We start from the raw sequence: 25,270 nt of genomic DNA on the forward strand, positions 1-25,270 counted from the left end.
ACCCTCTCGTCTCCCAATTTCAAAACTACTATTCCTTTTTATTTTCTTACTAGAGGCCCGGTGCACAAAAATTTGTGCACTGGGGGGGGGGGTCCCTCAGCCCAGCTTGCCCCCTATCACATACTGGGAGCCCTCAGGGGATGTCCTACTTCCTGTTCCCTGCTCCCCTTGGGGAGCGGGCCTAAGCCATAGTCTGGCCTCCCTTTGTGGGAGGCGACCGGGCTGATCAGGGGAAGGCACCAGCCCCATCACCCCGCTGTTGAAGCCACTGCCAGTCACCGCAGCCACCAAGGTGTTTTCATCAACACGGACCCCAGTCCCTTCACCATGAAAAAAATGACAACTTTCTTTAGGCATTTTCAAGATGTGTCTTTCATAGGATATGACATTTCTTTCTTTTTTTTTTTTTTTATCCTCACCTTAGGATATGTTTCCATTGATTTTTAGAGAATGTGGAAGAGAAAGGGAAAGACAGAGAGAAACATCAAAGTGAGACTTTGATTGGTTGCCTCCTGCATGAGCCCTAGTTCACACCAATTGCCGGCTTGGCCCCTGCCCAGGCCTAATGCCTCTGGGCAGGGGACCTCCACCTCCCTTAATCATCGGCTCAGCCACTGCTGCCCATGATCACTGGCTCTACCCCTGCTCCCCGCCATCACCAGCTCCCTTCCTGCTCCCCGCAATTGCTGGCTCCGCCCCTGCACAGGCCTAACGCCTCTGGCCAAGGCCTTAGGCCTGGGCAGGGGACCCCCAGCTCCCACCATTGCCAGCTCCGCCCCTGCTACCCCCGATTGCTGGAACCTCCCCTGCCCAGACCTAACGCCTTTGGTCAGGGCATAGGCCTGGGTAGGGGACCCCCAGCTCTCCTCGATCTTCCGCTCTGCCCCTGCCCAGGCCTAACGCCTGTGGCCAGGCATTAGGCCTGGGCAGGGGACCCCCAGCTCCCCGCCATTGCCAGCTGCGCCCCTGCCCAGACCTAACACCTCTAGCCAAGGCATTAGGCCTGGGCAGGGGGCACCCAGCTCCCCGCAATTGCCGGCTCCGCCCCTGCCCAGGCCTAATGCCTCTGTCCAAGGCATTAGGCCTGGGCAGGGGACCCCCAGCTCCCTCCAATTGCTGACTCCGCCCCTGCTCATGATCGCTGGCTCCACCCCTGCCACCCACGATCACTGACTCCACCACTGCTCCCTGCGATGGCTGGTTCCGCCCCTGCCCAGGCCTAATGTGAACTGGCCTGCTTCCTGCGATCACTGGCCGGGGGGTGGGCAAAGGCAGCCCCCAGGGCCGCCTTTGCCCTGCCATCCGGCTCTTGGGTGCTGCCTTGGTTTCCGATCACTGTCAGCGGCAGGGGGCTTCCTCTGTCCTTCCCCTTTCGCCTTCCAGCATTGCGCATACGTATGCAAATTAACCACCATCTTTGTTGGCAGTTAATTTGCATATCGCCCTGATTAGCCAATGGGAAGCGTAGCTAAGGTACAGTCAATTACCATGTTTGTATTTTATTTGTGTAGATAATACTGAAAGAATTATGTTAAACTAGAGATAATTGTGATAAACCTAAATGTTCCTGTCTCTTCACTCTATCATTTCCTGAGAGGAGTGTGGTAAAATTTCTAACAATTGCTGATTTGTTTGTTTCTCTCAGCAGTTATTTAGCTTTTGTTTGATACATTTTAGACTGCATTGTTAGGAACATATCTATCCATGTTGACTATATGTTATATGTTATACTTTCTTAATTATAATTCCTCTTATGAGTAGGTATGTTCCTTCTGCTACTTTTGCCTTTTGGATAACTACTTCAACTTTCTTTTGTTTTGCCTAGTGTATCTTTCCCATCCTTTTATTTTAAATCTCTTTGTCTCCTTCAGTTTTATGTATATCTTTGCAAACAACACATTGGGAGGGTTTTCGTAATTCAATCTGCTTTATTCCTTTTGATGAAATTAACCCATTTATATTATTTTAATTACCATTATATTGGGAGTGTTTCTTCATCTTATTCATACTTAGTTTTACACATACTATAATTTTTTCCTTCTTTTGTGCTTTCAGTTGAATAAAACTTTCCTCTACTGTTTTAAAGTTATATGTATGTTCTACTTTGTTTTGGGGTGATTGCCCTTAAGTTCCAAACTCATATTTTATATCTTAATGTTTATATCAATAGGTATATAGATATTAGTATCTCTATTCCACTAACAACATACATATTCCCGTCTATCCCCACTACTTGGTACTGTCAAAAATTTCAGTTCTGGGTTATCATTGATTTTTTGTCTTTAGTTCTAGCATTTTGTTTGAAACAATAATAATGAACTTTCCCAAGTTACTACTTCTACACAACAAACAACCGCAAAACTCAGTGGCATAAAACCACCACCACTTTGTTTTGTTCACAGATCCAGTGGGTCAGGAATTAGGGCATGGTACAGCAGGATGGCTCATCTCTGACCCACAACATCTAAGACAGTGATGGCAAACCTTTTGAGCTCGGCGTGTCAGCATTTTGAAAAACCCTAACTTAACTCTGGTGCCTTGTCACATATAGAAATTTTTGGTATTTGCAACCATAGTAAAACAAAGATGTATGTTTTTGATATTTATTTTATATATTTAAATGCCATTTAACATAGAAAAATCAACCAAAAAAATGAGTTCGCGTGTCACATCTGACACGCGTGTCATAGGTTCGCCATCACTGATCTAAGACTTGAAAGTCTGAGGGTGACTCAGAAAGATGGGGGCTGAAATCAACTGGAGACTTCCTCAATCACATGCCTGGCCCCTTGGTTAGATAACCTGATAGTTGGATTCAGCTGGAGCTGTCTACCAGAGTACCTAAAATGCAGCCTTTCCTTGTGGCTGGGGCTTCCCACAGGATAGCAGCTGAGTTCTGAGAGGGAGATCCCAAGAGGAAGTGTCTATCTGGAGAGCAGTAATTCCAAGAAAACCAGGAGGAATCTGCAAGCTACAGAAGTCACATGACTCTTTATTTATTCAAGTAGTTCCAAAGCCACTCAGATTCAAGGGCAAGGGATGCAAGCCTCACCACTAAGGAGGAGGACTGTCAAAGATTTGGGGGCTTTGTTTTAAAACTCTCAAATCTGTTGCAGCATTTCCTGAATTAGTCTCTTCTTACTTGAATATTAATTCCAAAAGGGTTTTCAGTGTGCATCTTTGTGTAGGAAACCTTCTGACATCTCATATGATGAGAATTTGTATTCTGCCTCACAATTTGGTTACATATAAATTCTATGTGGATTCAATGTCCTTTACCTTTAACACTTTAAAAACATTACTCAGTTGTCCCCTTGAAGTCAGATTTGTCAAAATAAGCCCTAGGTGCAATCTAATTCTTATTCATTTTTAAGGGATATGCTCTTTGTCACTGGAACCTTTTAGAAATGTTTTGTCTTTGATATTATGTCACATGAATGAGTCTAATAGTGGGTTTCTCTTTCCCATATTTAACAGTCTTCAAGCACGTTCAGTCTGAGGTCTTTCACTAGTTTTTTAATTTTGAGAAGTTTATCTTAATTGTTTCTTCAAACATTTCCTTCTCCCTTTATAATTCTTTCCTCTAGGATTCCTATTTATATGGAGAGAAGCCCTTCTGCACCTAACCTTCATAACCTTGGTTTTTAATCTGTGTGTTCTCTCTATATATCATTTAATGCTGCATTCTCAGAGTTTCTCAGTGTCATTTTCCAAACTCATTAATTTGCTCATCATGTATACCTTTGACTATCATGCATTTATTTTTACTACATTTACTGTATTTATTTTTACTACATTTTTCATACCTAATATTTCTATACCTGGTTCTGTTTTTATGTTTTCTTGTTCTTGTATTATATTGCTAACATCTTTCTTATCACCTTAAATGTACTTATTATGCTTATTCTTAAATAATCTTTCCCAATAATTCTCCATCACATGGTATATGTTATTAATTTAGTTGTCTTTCCTTGAAAGTAATTGTACTCCTCAGGCGACTAATTTGGCTATAAACTAATATTCTTCTGGGGTACCAGCCACTCTGTCTGGTAATATATATGGTCACCAGGCTCTAACTGTATCTAACCTGGTTAATTTAAGAACAAAAGAGGATGAATCTCAGAGCAAAGAGCACCAGGGATCTCAGAACTACTATTGTGTACTCCAATTTGCTGGGCCTTCTACAGGCAACGCCTCTGGTCAATATTTCCCATTTAAACTCTAAGGGAGAAACAGCACTGGGCAAATAGAGTCTTCCAGGAGTTTAGAGGGAATGGGGAGAAGAGGTAAAAAAGTGATCCCGTAAGGGTAGTTAGGCCAGGCCAGTTCACGTTAATGCCATCAGAGCCCCAGCAGGCCTTTGAAATGACCATGCAGGCCAGGGCCACTACTGGTCATTTCTGTGGTGAAGAGGCAGGAAAAGAAAGTCTCAGGCAACACCAGTGAGAAATAAGAATAGAACTTAGGGAAAATGGCGACCGGCAGGAAGGTAGGGAGGGAGAGAGTGTGAGAGCGCAAGGAAGTGATAGAGGAGTGTGTGGACGCATGTGGTGTGTGTATATGAGCTAGGGACAGTTAGATTCTGCAGGTCTTCTAAGGGGCTGCTAAACCGGGCAGTCTTAGGCGGCTGAGTCCCGCTCCCTGCGCGGACACTCCTGGGCAGCCAGCACGGGCACAGCGACCACGCCATCTGGAGAAACAGAGCTGCTTGAGACTAGGATCCTGGCCTCAGCACCACCCAGTCTGATCTCAGACGCATACCAGGAACCTGCAGCCACTGGGGACAGAGACCTGTGACCACAGCTACAGGCCTGCGGACACCGAAAGTTCAGAAATCCCCGCAGCAGATCCGTGAGTAACAGCCCATCCCCGCTTCCCGCAGGCTTGCGGGCAGTGCCAGAGTAACTAACTGATAGACCCACCCCTTGCCAGGGCCTAAGTGCTCCAGGAACTTTAGACTGGAAGTGCACTAGCACCTTGGAACTAATCCCGCATAGGGCCGGGTTCAGGAGTCCTGGGCTGGGAGCAATTGCAGGAACCCCAGGAAATGATCCTACACACACTGCCAGCTTCTGAGCCCTGGGATGGGAGCAAACGCGCAAACCCCAGGAACTGATCCTACACTGGCAGCTTCAGAGCCCTGGGCTGGGAGCAAACGCTCGAACCCCAGGAACTGATCCTACACGCACTACCCGCTTCTGAGCCCTGGGCTGGGAGCAATCAGGCGAACAACAGGAATTTGTCCCACATAGCACAGGCGCAGGGACCCCGATTATCTAGGCAGGAGGCAGCACCAAGCACCACTGACTTGACTGTGTTTCTTATCACCTGCACTTGAGATCCTGATTCCCTGTGCATTCATACTAAGAGCCAGTGACTCCAATTCCTGGTGCAAGGGCACACAGGGACCCTGATTCTCAAGACAAGGTCCCACGAAGCAACAGAGACTCTGATACTGGATTCTTGGGGAACTCTGACTCCTGGCGCACGCTAGGGGGCTCTGGTTTTCAACATGCTTCAGGGGGGTCTCTGTTCCAGCACGATGCAGGCAGGGTCCCTGATTCTAAGGGCGCTTACAAGGCCACATTGAGCGCTGACAACACTGACTCTGAGCGAGCTTGGTTCCCACCAACCCACAACAACCACACATCTTAGTGTCAGAGCTCTTCAGTGACACTAGGGAGGCGGGAGGCTCCCACTGCACACGGCCCAGGCCCAGCCCACGCAACTCGATGTTTGAACCATCAGGAGATAATCAGAATGAAGAGACGACACAACACCCAGAGGAAAGACTAGAAGAAGAAGAGGACCGAATTAGTGAGTTAGAAGATAAAGCAGAGAAACAAGCTCAATCAGAACCGCAACTGGAGAAAAAAATTAAAAAGCAAGAGGAGAGCCTAAGGGAGCTTCGGGACAACATGAAACGAAGTAACATACGCATAACAGGGCTGCAAGAAGGACAAGAAGAGCAGCAAGGAATAGAAAATCTATTTGAAGAAATAATGTCAGAAAACTTCCCAGATATGGGGAAGAAAAAAGTTACACAAGTACAGAAAGTCCCAGGCAAGATGAACCCCAAAAGACCCACACCAAGACACGTCATAATAACAATGGCAAATGTACAAGACAAAGAGAGAATCTTAAAGGCTGCAAGAGAGAAACAGAGAGTTACCTACAAAGGATCCCCCATCAGATTATCAAATGATTTCTCAACAGAAACACATCAGGCCAGAAAAGAATGGACAGAAATTTACAAAGTGATGCAAAGCAAGGGACTGAATCCAAGAATACTCTATCCTGCAAGGCTATCATTCAAACTTGAAGGGGAAATAAGAAGCTTCACAGACAAAAAAAGGCTAAGGGAGTTTATCACCACCAAGCCAGCAATGCAAGAAATGCTAAAGGGACTGGTGTAAAAAGAAGAACTAAAAAGCCCAGAAAGAAAACAGCCACACACAAAAATAGAAATGGCTACAAACAAGTACCTTTCAATAATAACTTTAAACGTTAATGGACTAAATGGTCCAATCAAAAGACATCGAGTGGCTGAATGGATAAAAAAACATGACCCATATATTTGCTGTCTACAAGAGACCCACCTCATTAGAAATGACTCACACAGACTGAAAATGAAGGGATGGAAAAATATCTTTCAGGCAAATGGAAATGAAAAAAAAAGCTGGGGTAGCAATACTTATATCGGACAAAATAGACCTCAAAGTGAAGGCCATAACAAGAGATAAGGAAGGCCACTTCATAATACTAAAGGGATCAATACGACAAGAGGATATAACCCTGATAAACATATATGCACCCAATGCAGGAGCACCCACATACATAAGAAAACTCCTGGAAGATATCAGGGGGGAGATCAACAACAATACAATCATAGTAGGGGACTTTAATACACCACTGACATCACTGGATAAATCCGCCAGACAAATACTCAGCAAAGAAACAGCAATCCTAAATGACTCACTAGATCAGATGGACTTAATTGACATCTTCAGAACACTTCACCCCAAAGCCACAAAATATACGTTCATCTCAAGTGCTCATGGGACATCTTCAAAAATAGACCACATATTGGGTCACAAACAAAGTCTCCCCAAATTCAAGAAGATTGAAATCATACTAAGCATCTTCTCAGACCACGATGGCATAATATTAGAAATAAACTACAATAAAAATAACTCAAAATACTCAAACACTTGGAAGCTGAATAGCATGTTATTAAATATTGATTGCGGTACCAATGAGATCAAAGAAGAAATTCAAAACATCCTGGAAACTAATGACAATGAAAACACAACAATCCAAAACCTTTGGGACACAATGAAAGCAGTCCTGAGAGGGAAGTTTATAGCTCTACAGGCCTATCTCAACAAACAAGAAAATGGTAGTAAATCATCTAAATCTACAGCTCAAAGAATTAGAAAGAGAGTAACAAGAAAAGCGCAGTGTGAGCAGAAGGAAGGAGATAATAAAGATTAGAGCAGAAATAAATGACATAGAGACCAAAAAAACAATACAGAAAATCAATGAAACCAAGAGCTGGTTCTTTGAAAGGATAAACAAGATTGACAAACCTCTAGCCAGGCTCACCAAGAAGCAGAGAGAGAGGACCCAAATCAACAAAATCAGAAATGATAGAGGCGAAATAACAACAGATCCCACAGAAATACAAATGATTGTTAAAAAATACTATGGACAACTCTACTCCAACAAACTAGACAACCTGGAAGAAATGGACATATTCCTAGAAAAATACAACATTCCAAAACTTAATCAGGAAGAATCTAAAAATCTCAATAGGCCAATGACTATGGAAGAAATTGAAGCAGTCATCAAAAAGCTTCCAGCAAACAAAAGCCCAGGACCAGACAGCTTCACAGGGGAGTTTTACCAAACATTCAAGGAAGAACTAAAACCTATCCTCCTCAGACTACCAGAAAAAATCCAAGAAGAAGTAACACTTCCAAGCTCATTCTATGAAGCCAGCATCACTCTAATACCAAAACCAGGTAAAGACAACACAATGAAAGAGAATTATAGGCCAATATCCCTCATGAACATAGATGCCAAAATCCTTAACAAAATCTTAGCAAATCGGATCCAGCACTACATCAGAAAGATCATAAACCACGACCAAGTAGGATTTATCCCAGGGATGCAAGGATGATACAATATCTGCAAATCAATAAACGTGATACATCACATAAACAAATTGAAAGAAATAAACCAAATGGTCATATCAATTGATGCAGAAAAAGCGTATGACAAAATCCAACACCCATTTTTGATAAAAACTCTCAGCAAGGTGGGAACTGAAGGATCATACCTCAACATAATAAAAGCAATATATGACAGGCCCACAGCCAACATCATACTCAATGGACAAAAACTAACACCATTTCCCCTAAGAACAGGAACAAGACAGGGATGCCCACTCTCACCACTGCTGTTCGACATAGTACTGGAAGTATTAGCCATTGCATTTAGACAAGAAGAAGAAAAAAAAGGCATCCAAATTGGAAAAGAAGAAGTAAAACTATCCTTATTTGCAGATGACATGATATTATACTTAAAAAACCCTAAAGATTCCACCAAAAAACTTTTATACTTACTAAAAGAATTCGGCACTGTAGCTGGATACAAAATTAACGCCAAGAAATCTATGGCATTTCTATACACCAATAGTGAATTTGCAGAAAGAGAGACTAAAAAAGCAATCCCATTCACCATCGCACCAAAAAAATTAAGCTACCTAGGAATAAACTTAACTAAAGAGGTAAAAGACCTCTACTCAGAAAACTACAGGACATTGAAAAAGAGATAGAGGAAGACATAAAGAGATGGAAGAACATACCATGTTCTAGGATTGGTAGAATCAACATCATTAAAATGTCCATACTGCCCAAAGCAATCTATAAATTCAACGCACTTCCCATTAAAATACCAATGCCATATTTCACAGACCTAGAATGTACTCTCCAAAAATTCATCTGGAATAAAAAACGACCCCGAATAGCTGCAGCGATCCTGAGAAAGAACAAAGTAGGTGGGATCTCAATACCAGATATCAAGCTGTATTACAAAGCCACTGTTATCAAAACTGCCTGGTACTGGCACAAGAACAGACATATAAATCAACGGAATAGAATAGAGAGCCCAGAAATCAGCCCCAACCAATACGCTCAATTAATATTTGACAAAGGGAGAAACCAAGATGGCGGCATAGGTTAACGCTGGAGATTGCTGCCTCGAACAACCACTTCAAATTTCAACTAAACGACGGAATGGACATCATCCAGAACTGCAGGAAGGCTGGCTGAGTGGAAATTCTACAACTAGGAGGAAAGAGAATATCATACCCAGACTCAGAGGAGGTGCAGTGCTGAAGTGAAATACTCAGGTGCGGAGTGCGTGCGGAGCGGGCTGGCAGCGGAGGGCGCGGTTGTTGTTTTCAATCGGGAGGGAGTATCAGACTCTGAGCTCCAGATCTGGGCGGGTCTCTAGGGACCCAGACTGAAACGGGAGAAGCGGGACTGTCTGGCTTCGGTCGGAACTCGAAGGCAGCTTTCTCTCCGAGGTTTGCAGCCGTTGCTGGGACTCTGTGAGGCAGAGCCCCTAGGGACGGAACTGAGAGCAGCCATAACAGCTCGCTCTGGCCCGCCCTATAGATCCCCGGGGACCTGCCCCACCCAAGCCCTGTGCAGAGCCATTTGCTGGATAGCCTCAGGCAAACGCTAGATTAGCACCGCCCTAGAGATCCAGCACAGAAGCTCTCCCACTGCAGAGACAGGGGACTCTCATAGCCAGTTAGCCTGGAGGTCAAATCACCCCCGGTATTGCCGACAACAATCAGGGCTTAACTACAACAAGACTGTGCACAAAGACCAGTAGGGGATGCACCAAGAAAGCATAAAAAATGCGGAGACAAAGAAACAGGACAAAACTGTCAATGGAGGATATTGAGTTCAGAACCACACTTTTAAGGTCTCTTAAGAACTGTCTAGAAGCCGCCGATAAATGTAGTGAGATCCTCAAGAAATCTAATGAGACCCTCGATGTTATGATAAAGAACCAACTAGAAAGTAAGCATACACGGACTGAAATAACGAATACTATACAGACTCCCAACAGCAGGCCAGAGGAGCACAAGAATCAAGGCAAAGATTTGAAATGTGAAGAAGCAAAATACACCCAACCAGAAAAGCAAAATGAAAAAAGAATCCGAAAATACGAAGATAATGTAAGGAGCCTCTGGGACAGCTTCAAGCGTACCAACATCAGAATTATAGGGGTGCCAGGAGATGAGAGAGAGCAAGATATTGAAAACCTATTTGAAGATATAATGACAGAAAACTTCCCCCACCTGGTGAAAGAAATAGACTTACAAGTCCAGGAAGCACAGAGAACCCCAAACAAAAGGATTCCAAAGAGGACCACACCAAGACACATCATAATTAAAATGCCAAGAGCAAAAGACAAAGAGAGAATCTTAAAAGCAGCAAGAGAAAGAAACTCAGTTACCTTCAAGGGAATACCCATACGACTGTCAGCTGATTTCTCAACAGAAACTTTGCAGGCCAGAAGGGAATGGCAAGAAATATTCAAAGTGATGAATACCAAGAACCTACAACCAAGATTACTTTATCCAGCAAAGCTATCATTCAGAACTGAAGGCCAGATAAAGAGCTTCACAGATAAGGAAAAGCTAAAGGAGTTCATCACCACCAAACCAGTATTATATGAAATGCTGAAAGGTATCCTTTAAGACGAAGAAGAAGAAGAAAAAGGTAAAGATACAAATTATGAACAACAAATATGCATCTATCAACAAGTGAATCTAAGAATCAAGTGAATAAATACTCTGGTGATCATAATAGAATCAGGGACATAGAAAGGGAATGGACTGACTATTCTTGGGGGGGAAAGGGGTGTGGGAGATGCGGGAAGAGACTGGACAAAAATCGTGCACCTATGGATGAGGACAGTGGGTGGGGAGTGAGGGCAGAGGTTGGGGCGGGAACGGGGAGGAGGGGAGTTATGGGGGGGGGGGAAGAGGAACAAATGTAATAATCTGAACAATAAAGATTTAATTAAAAAAAATATTTGACAAAGGAGGCAAGAACATACAATGGAGTCAAGATAGTCTCTTCAATAAATGGTGTTGGGAAAATTAACAGATACATGCCAGAAAATGAAACTAGACCACCAACTTACACCATACACAAAAATAAACTCAAAATGGATAAAGGACTTAAATATACGACGGGAAACCATAAAAATACTAGAAGAATCCAAAGGCAACAAAACCTCAGACATATGCCGAAGCAATCTCTTCACTGATACAGCTCCTAAGGCACTTGAAACTAAAGAAAAAATAAACAAATGGGACTACATCAAAATAAAGAGTTTCTGCACAGCAAAAGAAACCATCAACAAAACAACAAGAAAACCCACTACATGGGAGAACATATTTGCCAATGCTATCACTGATAAGGGTTTAACCTCCAACATTTATAGGGAACTCATACAACTCAACAAAAGGAAGATAAACAATCCAATCAAAAGATTGGCAAAGGACCTAAATAGACACCTTTCAAAAGAGGACATTCAGAAAGCCAAGACATATGAAAACATGCTCAAAGTCGCTAATCATCCGATAGATGCAAATCAAAACAACAATGAGGTACCATCTCACACCTGTCAGAATGGCTATCATCAACAAATCAACAAACGACAAGTGCTGGAGAGGATGTGGAGAAAAAGGAACACTTGTGCACTGCTGGTGGGAATGCAGACTGGTGCAGCCACTATGGAAGACAGTATGGAGTCTCCTCAAAAAACTACAAATGGAACTCCCATTTGACCCTGTGATCCCACTTCTAGGATATATCCCCGGAAACCAGAAACACCAGTCAGAAAGGATATATGCATCCCTATGTTCATAGCAGCACAATTCACCATAGCTAAGATCTGGAAACAGTCTAAGTGCCCATCTGTAGATGAATGGATTAGAAAACTATGGTACATCTACATGATGGAATACTATGCTGCTGTAAAAAAGAAGGAACTCTTACCATTTGCAAAGTCATGGATGGAACTGGAGAGCATTATGCTAAGTGAAATAAGCCAGTCAATGAAGGAAGAATATCACATGATCTCACTCATTTCTGGATAATAAAGACCATTATAAACTTATGAACAAAAATAGATACAGAGGCAGAGGTGCCTCGAACAGACTGTCAAACTACAGCAGGAAGGCCGGGGAGGGTGGGAGGGCAGGAGGGGGGTGGGTAAGAGATCAACCGAAGGACTTGTATGCATGCATATAAGCATAACCAATGGACATAAGACACTGGGGGGTAGGGGCGGCAAGGGGATTGTCAAGGGCGGGGGAAAAAAAAAGGAGACATATGTAATACTCTTTGTAATACTTTAAGCAATAAAAAAAAAAAAGTTAAAAAAATTTTTTTAAAAAAAAAGAATAGAACTTAGCCTTCTTCCAATCTATGTTGTCACTGCTATCTCTGGCTGTCCTTAGTCCCAGGCTACAGCCACCACCCCCACACATCATACCCCACTCACCCATAAACACACAGAAGTTCAGGAGAGCCTCAGTCTCGCTGCATTTCCCTCTTACTCCTCTCATTTTCTGGAGTTAGTTTGAGATGAGGAAGTAAACAACTGGGACTAGTTTGATAGGAACTGGAAACTACTTCCATCAAAGGTGTAACACTTTTGCTCAATTTCAACCACTCCCAATCCATTTCAGAAATTTGAGGTAATCAAGTGAATTAAAGGTTAATATTTAATAGAATATCTTATCATAAAAAAAACTTACCTTGGAGCATCTAGTTTAGAGAGGGTAATTATAAGTACTTCCTAATTCTTCCATGGCTATTCTAAATATCTTTAGCTTCACACTTTTGAAAAATCATTTTATTTATTTTTTCTAACTTTTCATCAACCTTGGACTTACAAAGCACTCTGTGTAAACATTTGGGTGAAATTTTAAAAAATCCCCTATCGTTTTTGCTCACCAAGATTTTTTACCTCTAAATGTCTTTAAGCACCACAATTCCCCTGTCCTCTATTAAGGATAAAAGACTATGATGGCACTTTCAAAACACACATGTACAACCTTTAGCCTCAAGCAGATCTAAAACTGTGAGCAAAGATAAGTTAGCAACTAGAATGCTATTTCAATAGCAGGCAAGAAATGAAAGAGCCTAACCACCTACAACCTTAGATATCCTCCACGAGTGAGGTTGGGGAGGAAGAGAGAGAACTGATGGACTTTGGTTGCTCCCAAAACAAGGATGTCAAAAAAACCCCGAATTCAACCTTAAATTTCACTAAGGAATACAATATCGAGAACCAAGGAGGTAATGCTTTTGCAGTTATGTGTTACAAATATTTTCAACCAGTCTATCATTTGCATTTTATCTACACTTACAAGATTATTTCTATATAACTTAAAAAGAAATAAAATATGTATGTTGCCCTTTGCTGGTGTTCCTCAGTGATTGGAGTGTTGGCCTGCGCACAAAAGGGTTACAGGTTCAATTCCTGGTCGAGGGCACATTCCTGGGTTGTGGGTTCGCTCACGACTCCTGGTTGAGGTGCGTGCAGGAAGCAACCAGTCAATGTGTCTCTTGCATCAATGTCTCTGTCTCTCTCTCTCTCTCTCTCTCTCCCTCTCCTTTTGTCTCTCTCTTTCTCCCCCTCTCACTCTCTCCTCCCTACCCCTTTTCCACTCTCTCTGAAAAAGCAATGGGGAAAATATCCTCTCATGAGGATTAACAAAAAAACAAAACAATAACAACAAAAATATGTATTTTGTCAAAATTTGTTAGTTTTTGCTTGACATGCTCTTTTCTGTTTTTCCTAAAATAGTCTTTCCCATCAAAGGTAATAACACCATCCCACGTTTTTATTCTTCACTTTGCACATTTAGAACCTTGGTTTGAAGTAGAGATCCAACATTATTTTCTTCCACTTGAAAGTATATTGTACACCAATACCTTTTAATAAACAAAACACTTTTCCCCCTATGTACTCTATTATCATTTTGATAATATTTGAAAGTTCCATAATTACCTGTAACAGCAGTATTTTATTCTTTTTTATTGTCTATACTTGGCCAGCAACATGCTGTCTTAATTAGCAAAGGTTTATTTTAATTTTTAGTATCTCAGCTTTCTCGTTCTTATTCTTTTCTCAGTTTTCTATAATATGTCCACTTAAGGGCACTTTCTCTAGGTACAGATAATAAGATGAAACTGGATACAAACTGTAAGATGTATGTGTTATCTCATAACTAAAAAAGCAGTTAATTCAGTTAATAGGCAGAGTTTCAATTAAATTCAACAGGATATATAAAAATAAAACAGTAGCCCAACTGGTTTGGCTCAGTGGATAGAGTGTCGGCCTGCAGACTGAAAGGTCCTGAGTTTGATTCTGGTCAAGGGTACATGCTTGGGTGGTGAGCTCAATCCTCAACAGGGGGCATGCAAGAGGCAGCCGATCAATGATTCTCTCTCTCCCTCTCCCTTCCTCTCTTTAGTCAATAAAAATAAATAAATAAATAAATAAATAAATAAATAAATAAATAAATAAATAAATAAATAGAGGAGAAACCAAGATGGCGGCATAGGTAAACACATGAAATTGCTGCTGCACACAACCATTTCAAAATTAGAACTAAAAGGCAAAATGCACATCATCCAGAACCACAGGAAGGCTGGCTGAGTGGAAATTCTACAGCTAGAAGGAAAGACAAAAGCACACTGAGACTCAGAGGTGAGGAAATAAAGTGCAGAGGTACGGAGGCGCACGTGGAAAGGGCTGGCAACTGAGGACACGGTTGTCTTTTTCAATCGGGAGGGAGACACAAGCTCCTGACTGCTCTGAACTCCAGCTCTGGGCAAGTCTCTGGGGACCCAGACTCATACGGGGAGAAACTGGACTGTCTGGCATCGGGTGGAAGTCGAGGGCAGCTTTCTCTCAGAGGTGCTTGCAGCGATTACTGCAGGACACTGAGACCTGGGTCCTCTTAGGGTAGGGCTGAGGATCAGCCATAGCTGTTTGCTCCGCCTTGCTGATTCCAAGAACCCGCCCCACCCAAGCTGTGCGAAGAAGCTTTCGCATATGAATGGCCTGGCCCTTTGCAATCTAAAATTACCTAACAAACTGCAGCTGGGTCAGAGAGATCCAGAACATCCAAAAGAAGGCCCAAGGCCCCACAGCAGCTTGCATTGCTTCACAGCTGGGCCTCACCCAGGCACCTCCAAATCCCAAACAAAGAAGAGCAATCTGAAGATCTATCTGTAGCTCCTGCTGGGTAGCCTCAGGCAGAGGCTAAATTAGCACCTCCTTAGAGATCCAAGACCAGTGTACCCAGTGGTCAGAGTGGGGCCATCCACATTATAACTCCTCAGATCCATAAGGGACACACTCAGGGGGCAGAAGTAGTGAGCACCAAAGTCCCACTGAAGCAAGTCTTGCCCCATAAGGGTGTCTAAAGCATAGAAGTTCTCCCACTGCAGACACAGCTGATTCTCACAGCCAATTGGCCTGGAGGTCAATTCCTCCCAGTGATACCAACAACAATCAAGGCTTAACTACACAGGACTGTGCACACAGCCCACAAAGGGGTACACCAAGAGTGTCCACCTCAGGTAATTGGGGAGGCTGAGCCCCTGGGCCCTATAGGACTCCTAGTACAGAAAGCCACTCTATCAATACAGGGAAGCAGCCAAAATATGGAGACAAAGAAACAGGTCACAAATGACAGAAATGGAGGAAACCAAACTACTGGGTATAGAGTTCAAAACCATGGTTATAAGGTTTTTCAAGAATTTTCTAGAAACCGCTGATAAATTTAGTGAGACCCTCAATTAATCTAGTGAGACCCTTGAGGGTATGAAAAAGGACCAACTAGAAATTAAGCATACACTGACTGAAATAAAAATAATATACAGAGATCCAATAGCAGACTAGAGGATCGCAAGAATCAAGTCAAACATTTGAAATACAAAGAAGCAAAAAACACCCAACCGTAAAAACAAAAAGAAAAAAGAATCCAAAAATATGAAGATAGTGTAAGGAGCCTCTGGGGCAACTTCAAGCATACCAACACCCGAATTATGGGGGTGCCAGAAGAAGAGAGAGAGAAAGATATTGAAAACGTATTTGAAGAAATAATGACAGAAAATTTCCCCTACCTGGTGAAAGAAATAGACTTACAGGTCCAGGAAGCACAGAGAACCCCAAACAAAAGGAATCCAAAGAGGACCACACCAAGACACATCATAATTAAAATGCCAAGAGCAAAAGACAAAGAGAGAATCTTAAAAGCAGCAAGAGAAAAAAAGTCAGTTACCTACAAGGGATGACCCATAAGATTGTCAGCTGATTTCTCAATAGAAACTAAGCAGGCCAGAAGGGAGTGGCAAGAAATATTCAAAGTGATGAAGAGCAAGAACCTACAATCAAGATTACTTTACCCAGCAAAGCTATCATTCAGAATTGAAGGTCAGATAAAGAGCTTCACAGATAAGAAAAAGCTAAAGGAGTTCATTACCACCAAACCAGTATTATATGAAATGCTGAAGGTATTCTTTAAGAAGAGGAAGAAGAAGAAAAAAGTAAAGATAAAAATTATGAACAAATACATATATATCAACAAGTGAATCTAAAAATCCAGGGAATAAATAATCTGATGAACAGAATAAACTGGTGAATATAATAGAATCAGGGGCATATAAAGGGAGTGGACTGACAATTCTCGGGAGGAAATGGGTGTGGGGGGTGCGGGAAGAGACTGGACAAAAATCGTACACCTATGGATGAGGACAATTGGTGGGGGGGGAAGGGGGCGGGTAAGGGCAGAGGGTGGTGTGGGAACCGGGTGGAGGGGGGCTATGGGGGGAAAAAGTGGAACAACTGTAATAATCTGAACAATAAAGATTTATTTAGAAAAAAAAACACAGTAGAAAATAATCGCATGGACAAATGCAATTAATGTATAGGGTAGACACCATGTCTCTCATTTGAGGCCAATAACAAGGTATTTGACATTGAAGGAAACTGAGGCATGGGTAGAAAAATGGAAGACAGTGTTAGGCCAAGAATCTCATTATTGGAAAAAACAAAAAGAGTAAACATCTACTAATGGAGGTAACAAAGACCAAATAAGATAGAGTTCACTAATATTTTATATGTCCAACCCCATCCACATAAATTAAAGAAATAAACTAGCCATTTTACAGCTGGTTATAGCCAACCTTTCATCTAGTTAAGAGTAATGATGAGCTCACTGAGGTAATAGGTATGTAAACTCCAAGGCCTGCTCTTTCGATTTTCAGAGATATTGAATCCACCCACAAATAGCAACAGAGAATATAAACATGCTATTGCCTTCCCCAGCACAGAACCCCAAAAAGTCTGCTCTCTAATTCTTACCAAAAACATATTTGAGACCTCTGGTAACAAACAGAGTAGAAATATGGGTACACTAAAACCCTCAGATGTATCAAAAGAAACACTTCTATATAAAATATGAAACAACTCCAAAACATAGATCAGGAAGTGGTCTATCAAATACAATACAATTTGGGACAAGTTGAAGATGAATATCATGAGCCAATATATACTTCTACATATCCAAGCGCTGTTGGATTTCCCTGAAAGAAATGTAGAAGGTCTTAAAGATTTTTATTTAGAACAAAGACAAATGAGGGTGCAGACAAATCATAGGAGAGATAGCAAGCATTCTTCTGAGGGTACATTTCCATATGGAGGAAGGACAAGGGAAATGGGATAAAGAAGAGATTATGTATACATGCCAGGTTCAATTTATCTGACTTCTAAATCAGAGAACCTATAAAGGGAGATAATGTGATGCTCAACGTTGGTTGAGCAGAAAGAAAGAAATCATCAGATGACCATATTACTGAGAGCCACATGCACTGTCTGTCCTAGGTGATCTATTCATCTGAAAGGAGGGAATACCAGTGCTTAGGAAAGAAGTTTTTTTATGAAAAAGCATTGTGAGACAAGAAAAGTAAACTAAACTATCCAGATAGCCACACTACTACCATGCATAATAACTTCAAGCTCTCACCATATTCTAGTCACTATTCTTGAAGTTTTACAAACACTAAGTCTTTCAATCCTCAAAAGAACCTCAATGAGGTAAGTACTCTTATTATCTCCATTTTACAGATGAGGAAAATGCGGCTCACAGAAGTTGAGTAAATTTCCTATAGTTATACAACTAGGGTATATAACACCCAGAATTTGAACTCAAGCAGTCTGGCTTAAAGTTCAGACTTTTAACTATTTTGTTGTGTTGCCTTTCCCACATTAATGTTAAAAAATTGGCAAACCCATAAGGTACAAAGGCTTTTTATTTATACAGGAAATAATGACATACCTTGTACTGTAAGCTCTGCTTGAGCTTCAATTGTTTCATTTCCATTATCAGCTACACAAAAATAAGTCCCAGCATCGTCCTCAGTGATATCACTGATCTCCAGGCTACCACCTGCCAGCAATACCAATCTTTCAGAGCTGCATAAAAAAATTTGATACATTTTAAAACTAGGAATATGAGAAATTCTTCACATAAAACAGAGAAAACACTTGAGCAGTATTATTATTTATATGGCTTTAGATATAACCTTTTTTCTACCAAGGTTCATCTGGATATTTATAACATCATTCAAGGGCCATACAAAATTATCAACTTAAAAATTAGCGGCTAAATTTGGTCAAACATTCAATTAACTCACCTCTAATGTCTTGGCAGGGCCAGACCAAATGATTTTGTGGGCCTTATACGGCCTACGGGCCGGACGTTCCCCATCCCTTCTTTAGATGGACAGAGACTACATAAAATTATCAGAATTTAATTTAGTACAATTTGCTTTCCTCATTTTTTTCATGCATAAATATCACAAAGAATGCAAATCAGAATGTGATAATAAATTATCTCTGACACTTCTAATTATTCCCAAAGGGATACCACTTTTGTGACCAATTCCACTACCCACAGTATATCCTTGCCTCCCTACTCTGCCCAGCTTTGGTTTTTATTATTTTGCAAATTGTGTAATTTTTGTTGTTGTTAATCCTTACCCGATGATATTTTCCCATTAATTCTGAGAGAGAGTGGAAGGGAGGGGAGAGACAGAGAGAGAGAAACATCAATATGAGAGACACACATCGATTGGTTGCCTCCAACCCAAGCCCCAACCAGGGTGGGGATTGAGCCTACAACTGAGGTATGTGCCCTTGACAGGAATTGAATCCGCAACCCTTTAGTTAGCGGGCCAACCTCGATCCACTGAGCCAAACTGGCTAGAGCACAAATTATGTAATTTTGAAGTCTGGAATAAACCTGAGAGTTACTCCACCCCAGCTATGGCCATTGAGATAACTAATAGAGAAGGCAAAATGTCAGGTCAGAAAGAGCAAGTCAGGGGGTCTCAGTGCCTACTGAAAGTTTCCTATGGTGGCTTTGATAGGACAGGAAGGAAAGAGGAAGAGAAGGGAAAGGAAGGGAAGGGAGAGAGAAGGGCAGCTGCCAGAGAGCAGCTTCCTGGGTGTGGTGCCTGGGCATCAATCAGCCTCCATTATGCCATTATTCACAAGAATGCTGATCATTACCAACCCAACTCTACCATGTGATTTAAGTCTATTTAAAGAGAATGAAGAGAAAGTAAAACAATCCTATAACATCAAGAAAGAAATCACAAATCAATATTATCAAATTTTAATAAAGTGAACTAGTTTAGTTCATTTGAAGACTTTGGAGGTTACAATTTTATTTTTATTTTGAGGTTTTACATCTATACTGGTTTTCATAGACAAATTTTTCTCTCAAATATTAATATAGTTACATTTTTTTGTCTGTATCTATGCTCAGACATGTTCTGATCATTTGGCTTTTCATATAGAATTCCTGATGGGAAAAAGAAGTCAGAGGGGATGACTATTCAGTCTGTGCCACATTTATAATTCTCATCCTAAGTGAAGTGTGATTCTGGCTTAAATTTCAGTACCCTGTGAGTTTGGGTAATTGGTCTTCCTGAATCTGATAAACAAGATTAAGTTTCTGGACAAAGAAAGAGGAAAAACAAAATCAGGTTTCATAACTTCTCTAAGAAATACCCAGCAAGGTCATTATTAAACCTTATTAAGGTGGCCTTCCTATTAGAAATATCTTAATTATGCCCTCAAATCCCAACTTTATGTAATGGGACAAAGAAGCAAGACAATTTAAAATGAAATAGAGCAAGAATTACTGGGGCAAAATAGGTGAGAAAAAATTACAAACATTAAAACATTGTACTTTATCCTTGGACAAAATCACTACTAAGCTTCAGAAACAGAAATAACGTACACAAATGGGAATCAGCAATACATACATACAACACTCAGCTGAGAGGAACATAATCTGAAACCCTAAGTTGGTATGGTTCCTTTGAAATCAAGACAGTATTGATCTCTAATAATTACCCTAAAAATATTCCTAATACTTGTTATCCCTCACATTTGCCATAACTGAGTGCCAGTACAGCAGAAGTCAATCTTTCTTAATGGAGTTGATTTTACTCCCCTTGAAAGAAGTCTGAGAGGAAGAACATCTTTAACTTGTTCACAAAACTGTATGATGGCTAAGAGTAAAATGGCAATCAAGCCTTTTACAACTCCAATTTTCAAAAATGCAGCAAAAGAAAAAAATATGTGAAAAAGTATGCCTTGTCAGTGGACCCAATTTGAGTGTGGCTGAACATAAGGGGGTGGGGATGGGGAGGGAGGGAGGGAGGAGCAGAAAGAGAGAAAGAGAAAGAGAAAGAGAGAGAGAGAGAGAGAAAGAGAGAGAGAGAGAGAGAGAGAGAGAGAGAGAGAGAGAGAGAGAGAGAGAGAGACTGAGTAGCCAGGGTCAGTTTAGGAGAGCTTGGTGTGCTAAGGAGACCTACTTTTTGGCCAAGCGGGAAGGCCTTTAGAAGATGACTAATATGATCAGAGTTAGTGAAGAAACAAGAGGAGTGGGGGGAAAACTAGAAGCAGGAAGTTTATTGTAAAGTTATTTTAATGGTTCAGAATTAAAAAGAGATAAACTATGGCAGTAACGACAGGGGTAAAGAGAAGGCAAAAAGTAATGACTTCTTTAATAATGTTAGATGCTGAAAGTAAGGAGAGGGACTTATTCATTAAGTCAACACATTTATTGGTGTACCTGTGTGTGTCAAGTAGCAGCTAGGGATGCAGCAGTAAGCAAGCACGCAATCAATGCTATCATGCAACTCAGTGGGAAAGACAGAAATAAAAGATGATAATTCTACATGGTGCTGTATCAAAAGAACCTGCCAAGAAATTAGAATAGAGAGGTTTCCCTGACCACAGTAACCCTTGGGCTGAGATCTGAAAAATGAGTAGGAGCTAACATAATCAGGGGGAGCAAAGATTTCAGAAAGAAGACTAGCCCTGCAAAGGAACTGGGGCAGAAAGGATCACAATGCATTTGGGGATCTGAAAATAAACAATGCGGCAGATGTAATAAGAGAAGAGAGAGAGAGAGAGAGAGAGAGAGAGAGAGAGAGAGAGAGAGAGAGAGAGAGAGAGAGAGAGATGAGAATGAAGCAGACCACACAAGGCTTTGAAAGCCATTTTAAGAATCTGAGTCCCGTCCCGGCAAAGTGGCTCAATTGGTTGGAGCATTATCTTGTATACCAAAAAGTTTGTGGGTTCAATTTCTGGTCAGAGCACATACCTAGGTTGTGGATTCAATCCCCGATTGGGGAGCATATGAGGGGCAACTGATCAATGTTTCTCTCTCACATGGATGTTTCTCTTCCTCTCTCTCTCAAATTAAAAACAAAACAAAACATAAAAACAGCACATATCCTTGTGTGAGGATTTAAAAAAAAAAAATGAGTCCTTAACGTAGAAACGGTATAAATCCATGGAACATTTTTAAAAGTGGCTGGAGAGTTGACAGTGATGTGGTGAGTTTAAGCACTGAAAAGACTGGTTTGGCAGGAAGATGCATTTGGAATGAGGCCAGAGTACATGCTGGGATGAAAAGTTACAAGGTGACTGCAGTAATTGAAGGGACACTTAACAGTAGCTTAAAAGGAGGTAAAATGACAGAACTCGTAGATAACTGATCAACTGGAAAGAGAAGCTGAGGAAGAAACGTGTCAAAGGAGACTCTTAAGGTCGGGCAGTAAGTTTGGAGGGAAAACTGCTTGTTTATAACTTAGGGGTTTTTTGTGTGTGTGTGTGTGTGTTGTTATTTGAATGGGAGAGGTAAGCCTTTTAGAGGCAAAAGAGAAGGAGCCAATGGAGAAGAAAATTCATAAAAGTGCTACAAAGGATGGACACTGATAAGATTTAGAGCACAAAAGGACTTAGAATCTGAAACAGCAGGACAGGAAGAGTATGTAAGTCATATATATACTCTGGCACAAAATTTATTGTCTTTTTTTTCTTTAAACCTTTTACTTTGAGGTAACTATAGATTCAGATGCAGTTCTAAGAAATAATCCAGAAATAGACCATGTGCCCTTTACCTGGTTTCCCCCAGTGATAACATCTTATAAATCTATAGTAGTGTATGTCAACCAAATACTGACACTTCCATCACCACTGCCTCATATTGCTCTTTTACACCCTCATCCATTTCCTTCCCACTCTCACCTCCTCCTTAACTCCTGGCAACCACTAATCTGTTCTCCATTTTAGTAGAATGTTATTTAAATATAGGGTGTATACATACACTTTGAATAATTATAAAGGCAGAGTTTATTAAAAAAACATTTCGTTTTCAAAATTGAGCTATCAGCTGTTAAAGTGTATACATTTTGGGGGGACACCCTGTAGAATCACACAGTATGTAACCTTTGGGGACTGGCTTTTTTAACTCAGCATAATTCTCTGAAAATTCATCCAGGTTGTGGTACAGATCAATGTTTCATTCCTTTTATTGCTTAGCAGTAATTCCACAGTATGGAGATACCATAATTTATTTAACCATTCATTCAATGAAGGACATCTGGGTGGTTTTGAGTTAGTTATGAATAAAATCACTAAAAATATAAATGGACAGGTTTCAATGTGAATGTAAATTCATTTCTATAGGATAAAAACCCAAGAGTGTCAATATCAGGTCATATGGCAGTTACACATATAAAGTTGTACTTTTTTAATATGAGAAAACAACCAAGTTTATTGCATATGTACATTTAGGGTTCCATAAGAATATGGGAACCAGAGACAATTTGGGGTTTGCGCTAAGGATAAAGAACAGGGGAGGTCCAGGTTTGGAACTCCAAAGGGGAGGAAGGCAATTTATATGGAGATGAAAAGCAAATGTTTGGTAAACAAATGTTTGCTGGGCTATCTTTAACAAGGAGGGGCCTTCCTGGGTTCCCCCGTGTCCATCACACTGAAGTCATATCAAACTATAGCTGTTTATGATGATAGCTACCTTCTTTTCTAAAATTTATTTTTATTGTTGAAAGTATTACAGATGTCTCCCTTTTTCCTCCCATTGACCCCCTCAATCCCGCACCCACCCCTCTCAGGCCTTCATATATTAAGTGTTTTAAGAAATTGCCCAACAGTTTTTCAGAGTGGCTGTACCATTTCAAATTCCCATCAACAAAGTCAGAGTGATCCTGCTCCTCCATAGCATGTGTTGTTATCACTTTTTAAAAATTTTTAGCTATTCTGATATGTATGTAGTGATATCTTGTGGTTTTAATTTGCATTTCCCTGATGGCTAATAATGTCACACAATTTTCCTTGTGCTTATTTACCACTATTTATCTTTTTCGATAAAAAATCTATTCATGCCTTTGCCCATGGTGTAATTAGATGGTATGCATTTTTTTTAATGTTGAATTTTGAGAGATCTTTTTTATATTTTAGATACTAGTTCTTTTTGGAGATGAGGTTTGCAAATATTTTCTCTCAATCAGTAGTTTATCTTTTCTTCATCTTAACAGGGTCTTTCATGGAACAAAAGTTTTTAATTTTGATGAAATCTAATTTTCAACTTTTCCTTTATCAATTGTACTTTTGGTTCAAATCTAAGAACTCTGCCTAGCCCTAGATCCTGATTTTGTTTCCTTTCTAAAATTTCATTTTGCATTTTACATTTGGTTCTATGATCCATTTTGAGTTAATCTTTTATGAGATGTGAGACTTAGGTTGAGTACTATATTATTATTATTTTATTTTATTTTCCTATGGATGAGTGTCCAATAGCGGCAGTACCATTTGTTGAAAAGGCAATCTTTCCTCCACTGAACTGCTTTTGCATCTCTGTCAAAATTTAACTGGGCATTTTTATGTGGGTCTACATTTGGATTCCCTATTCTGTTTCACTGATATATGCATCTATCTAGTCATCAATACTATACAATCTTGATTATTGTAGTTATACAATAAGTTTTGAAATCAGGTAGACTGAGTCTTCTCATTTAAAAAAATATTTAAGATATTCCAGTTCCTTTACTTTTCCATATAAATTTTAGAAAAATCTTGCCCTCACCAGAGTGGCTCAGCGGTTAGAGCATCGGCCCAAGCACAGAAGGGTCACAGGTTCAATTCCCAAGCAATGGCATGTACCTGGTTGCAGTTTTGCTCTCCACCCTGGTCAGGTGAGTGTGGGAGGCAACCAGTTGATGTATCTATCTCATTTCAATGTTTCTCTCTCTTTCTCCCCTCCATCCTTCCCTTCCTTCCACTCTCTCTGAAAAGCAATGGAAAAAATATCCTCAGATAAGGATTAACAAAAGGAAATAATAATAATAATGATCTTGTCTACATATACAGAGTATCTTGCTGGAATTGAGTTAATCTGTATATCAATTTGGAGAGAATTGACATCTTAACTCTGTTGAATTTTCCAATCCATGGACACAGTATGTCTCTCCATTTATTTAGATCTTTGATTTCTCTCATTACCATTTTATAGTTTTTAGCATACAAACCTAACAGGTTTTGTTAGATTTAACCCTAATTATTTCAGTTTTTTGTGAGTGAATGTAAATAATATTGTATTTGTAATGTCAGTGTTCACATATGTTCAATGCTAGTACATAGAATACAAATAATTTTTATATTTATCTTCTTCTTTATATATAAAAATATTTATCATATATATATATATAAATATATCTTCTATCTTGCAACCTTGTTGAACTATGTCTTAGTTCTAAGAGGTGGTTTTTTTGTG

At 40.5% G+C, this 25,270-nt stretch overlaps 1 protein-coding gene across 11 annotated transcripts in view; it reads right to left on the minus strand.

The window, feature by feature from the left end:
* Nucleotides 1-25,270, minus strand: part of NEO1 (neogenin 1) — a 266,972-nt gene that overhangs the window by 147,497 nt on the left and 94,205 nt on the right. For all 11 annotated transcript variants that reach the window (XM_059657710.1, XM_059657782.1, XM_059657763.1 and 8 more), the window contains one exon: nt 18,452-18,588. In XM_059657710.1, the coding sequence (XP_059513693.1) occupies nt 18,452-18,588 (137 nt within the window). The remainder of the gene's footprint in view (nt 1-18,451; nt 18,589-25,270) is intronic.

The sequence above is a fragment of the Myotis daubentonii genome, chromosome 1 (genome assembly GCF_963259705.1).
Source record: "Myotis daubentonii chromosome 1, mMyoDau2.1, whole genome shotgun sequence".
In the NCBI taxonomy this organism is placed as follows: Eukaryota; Metazoa; Chordata; class Mammalia; order Chiroptera; family Vespertilionidae; genus Myotis; species Myotis daubentonii.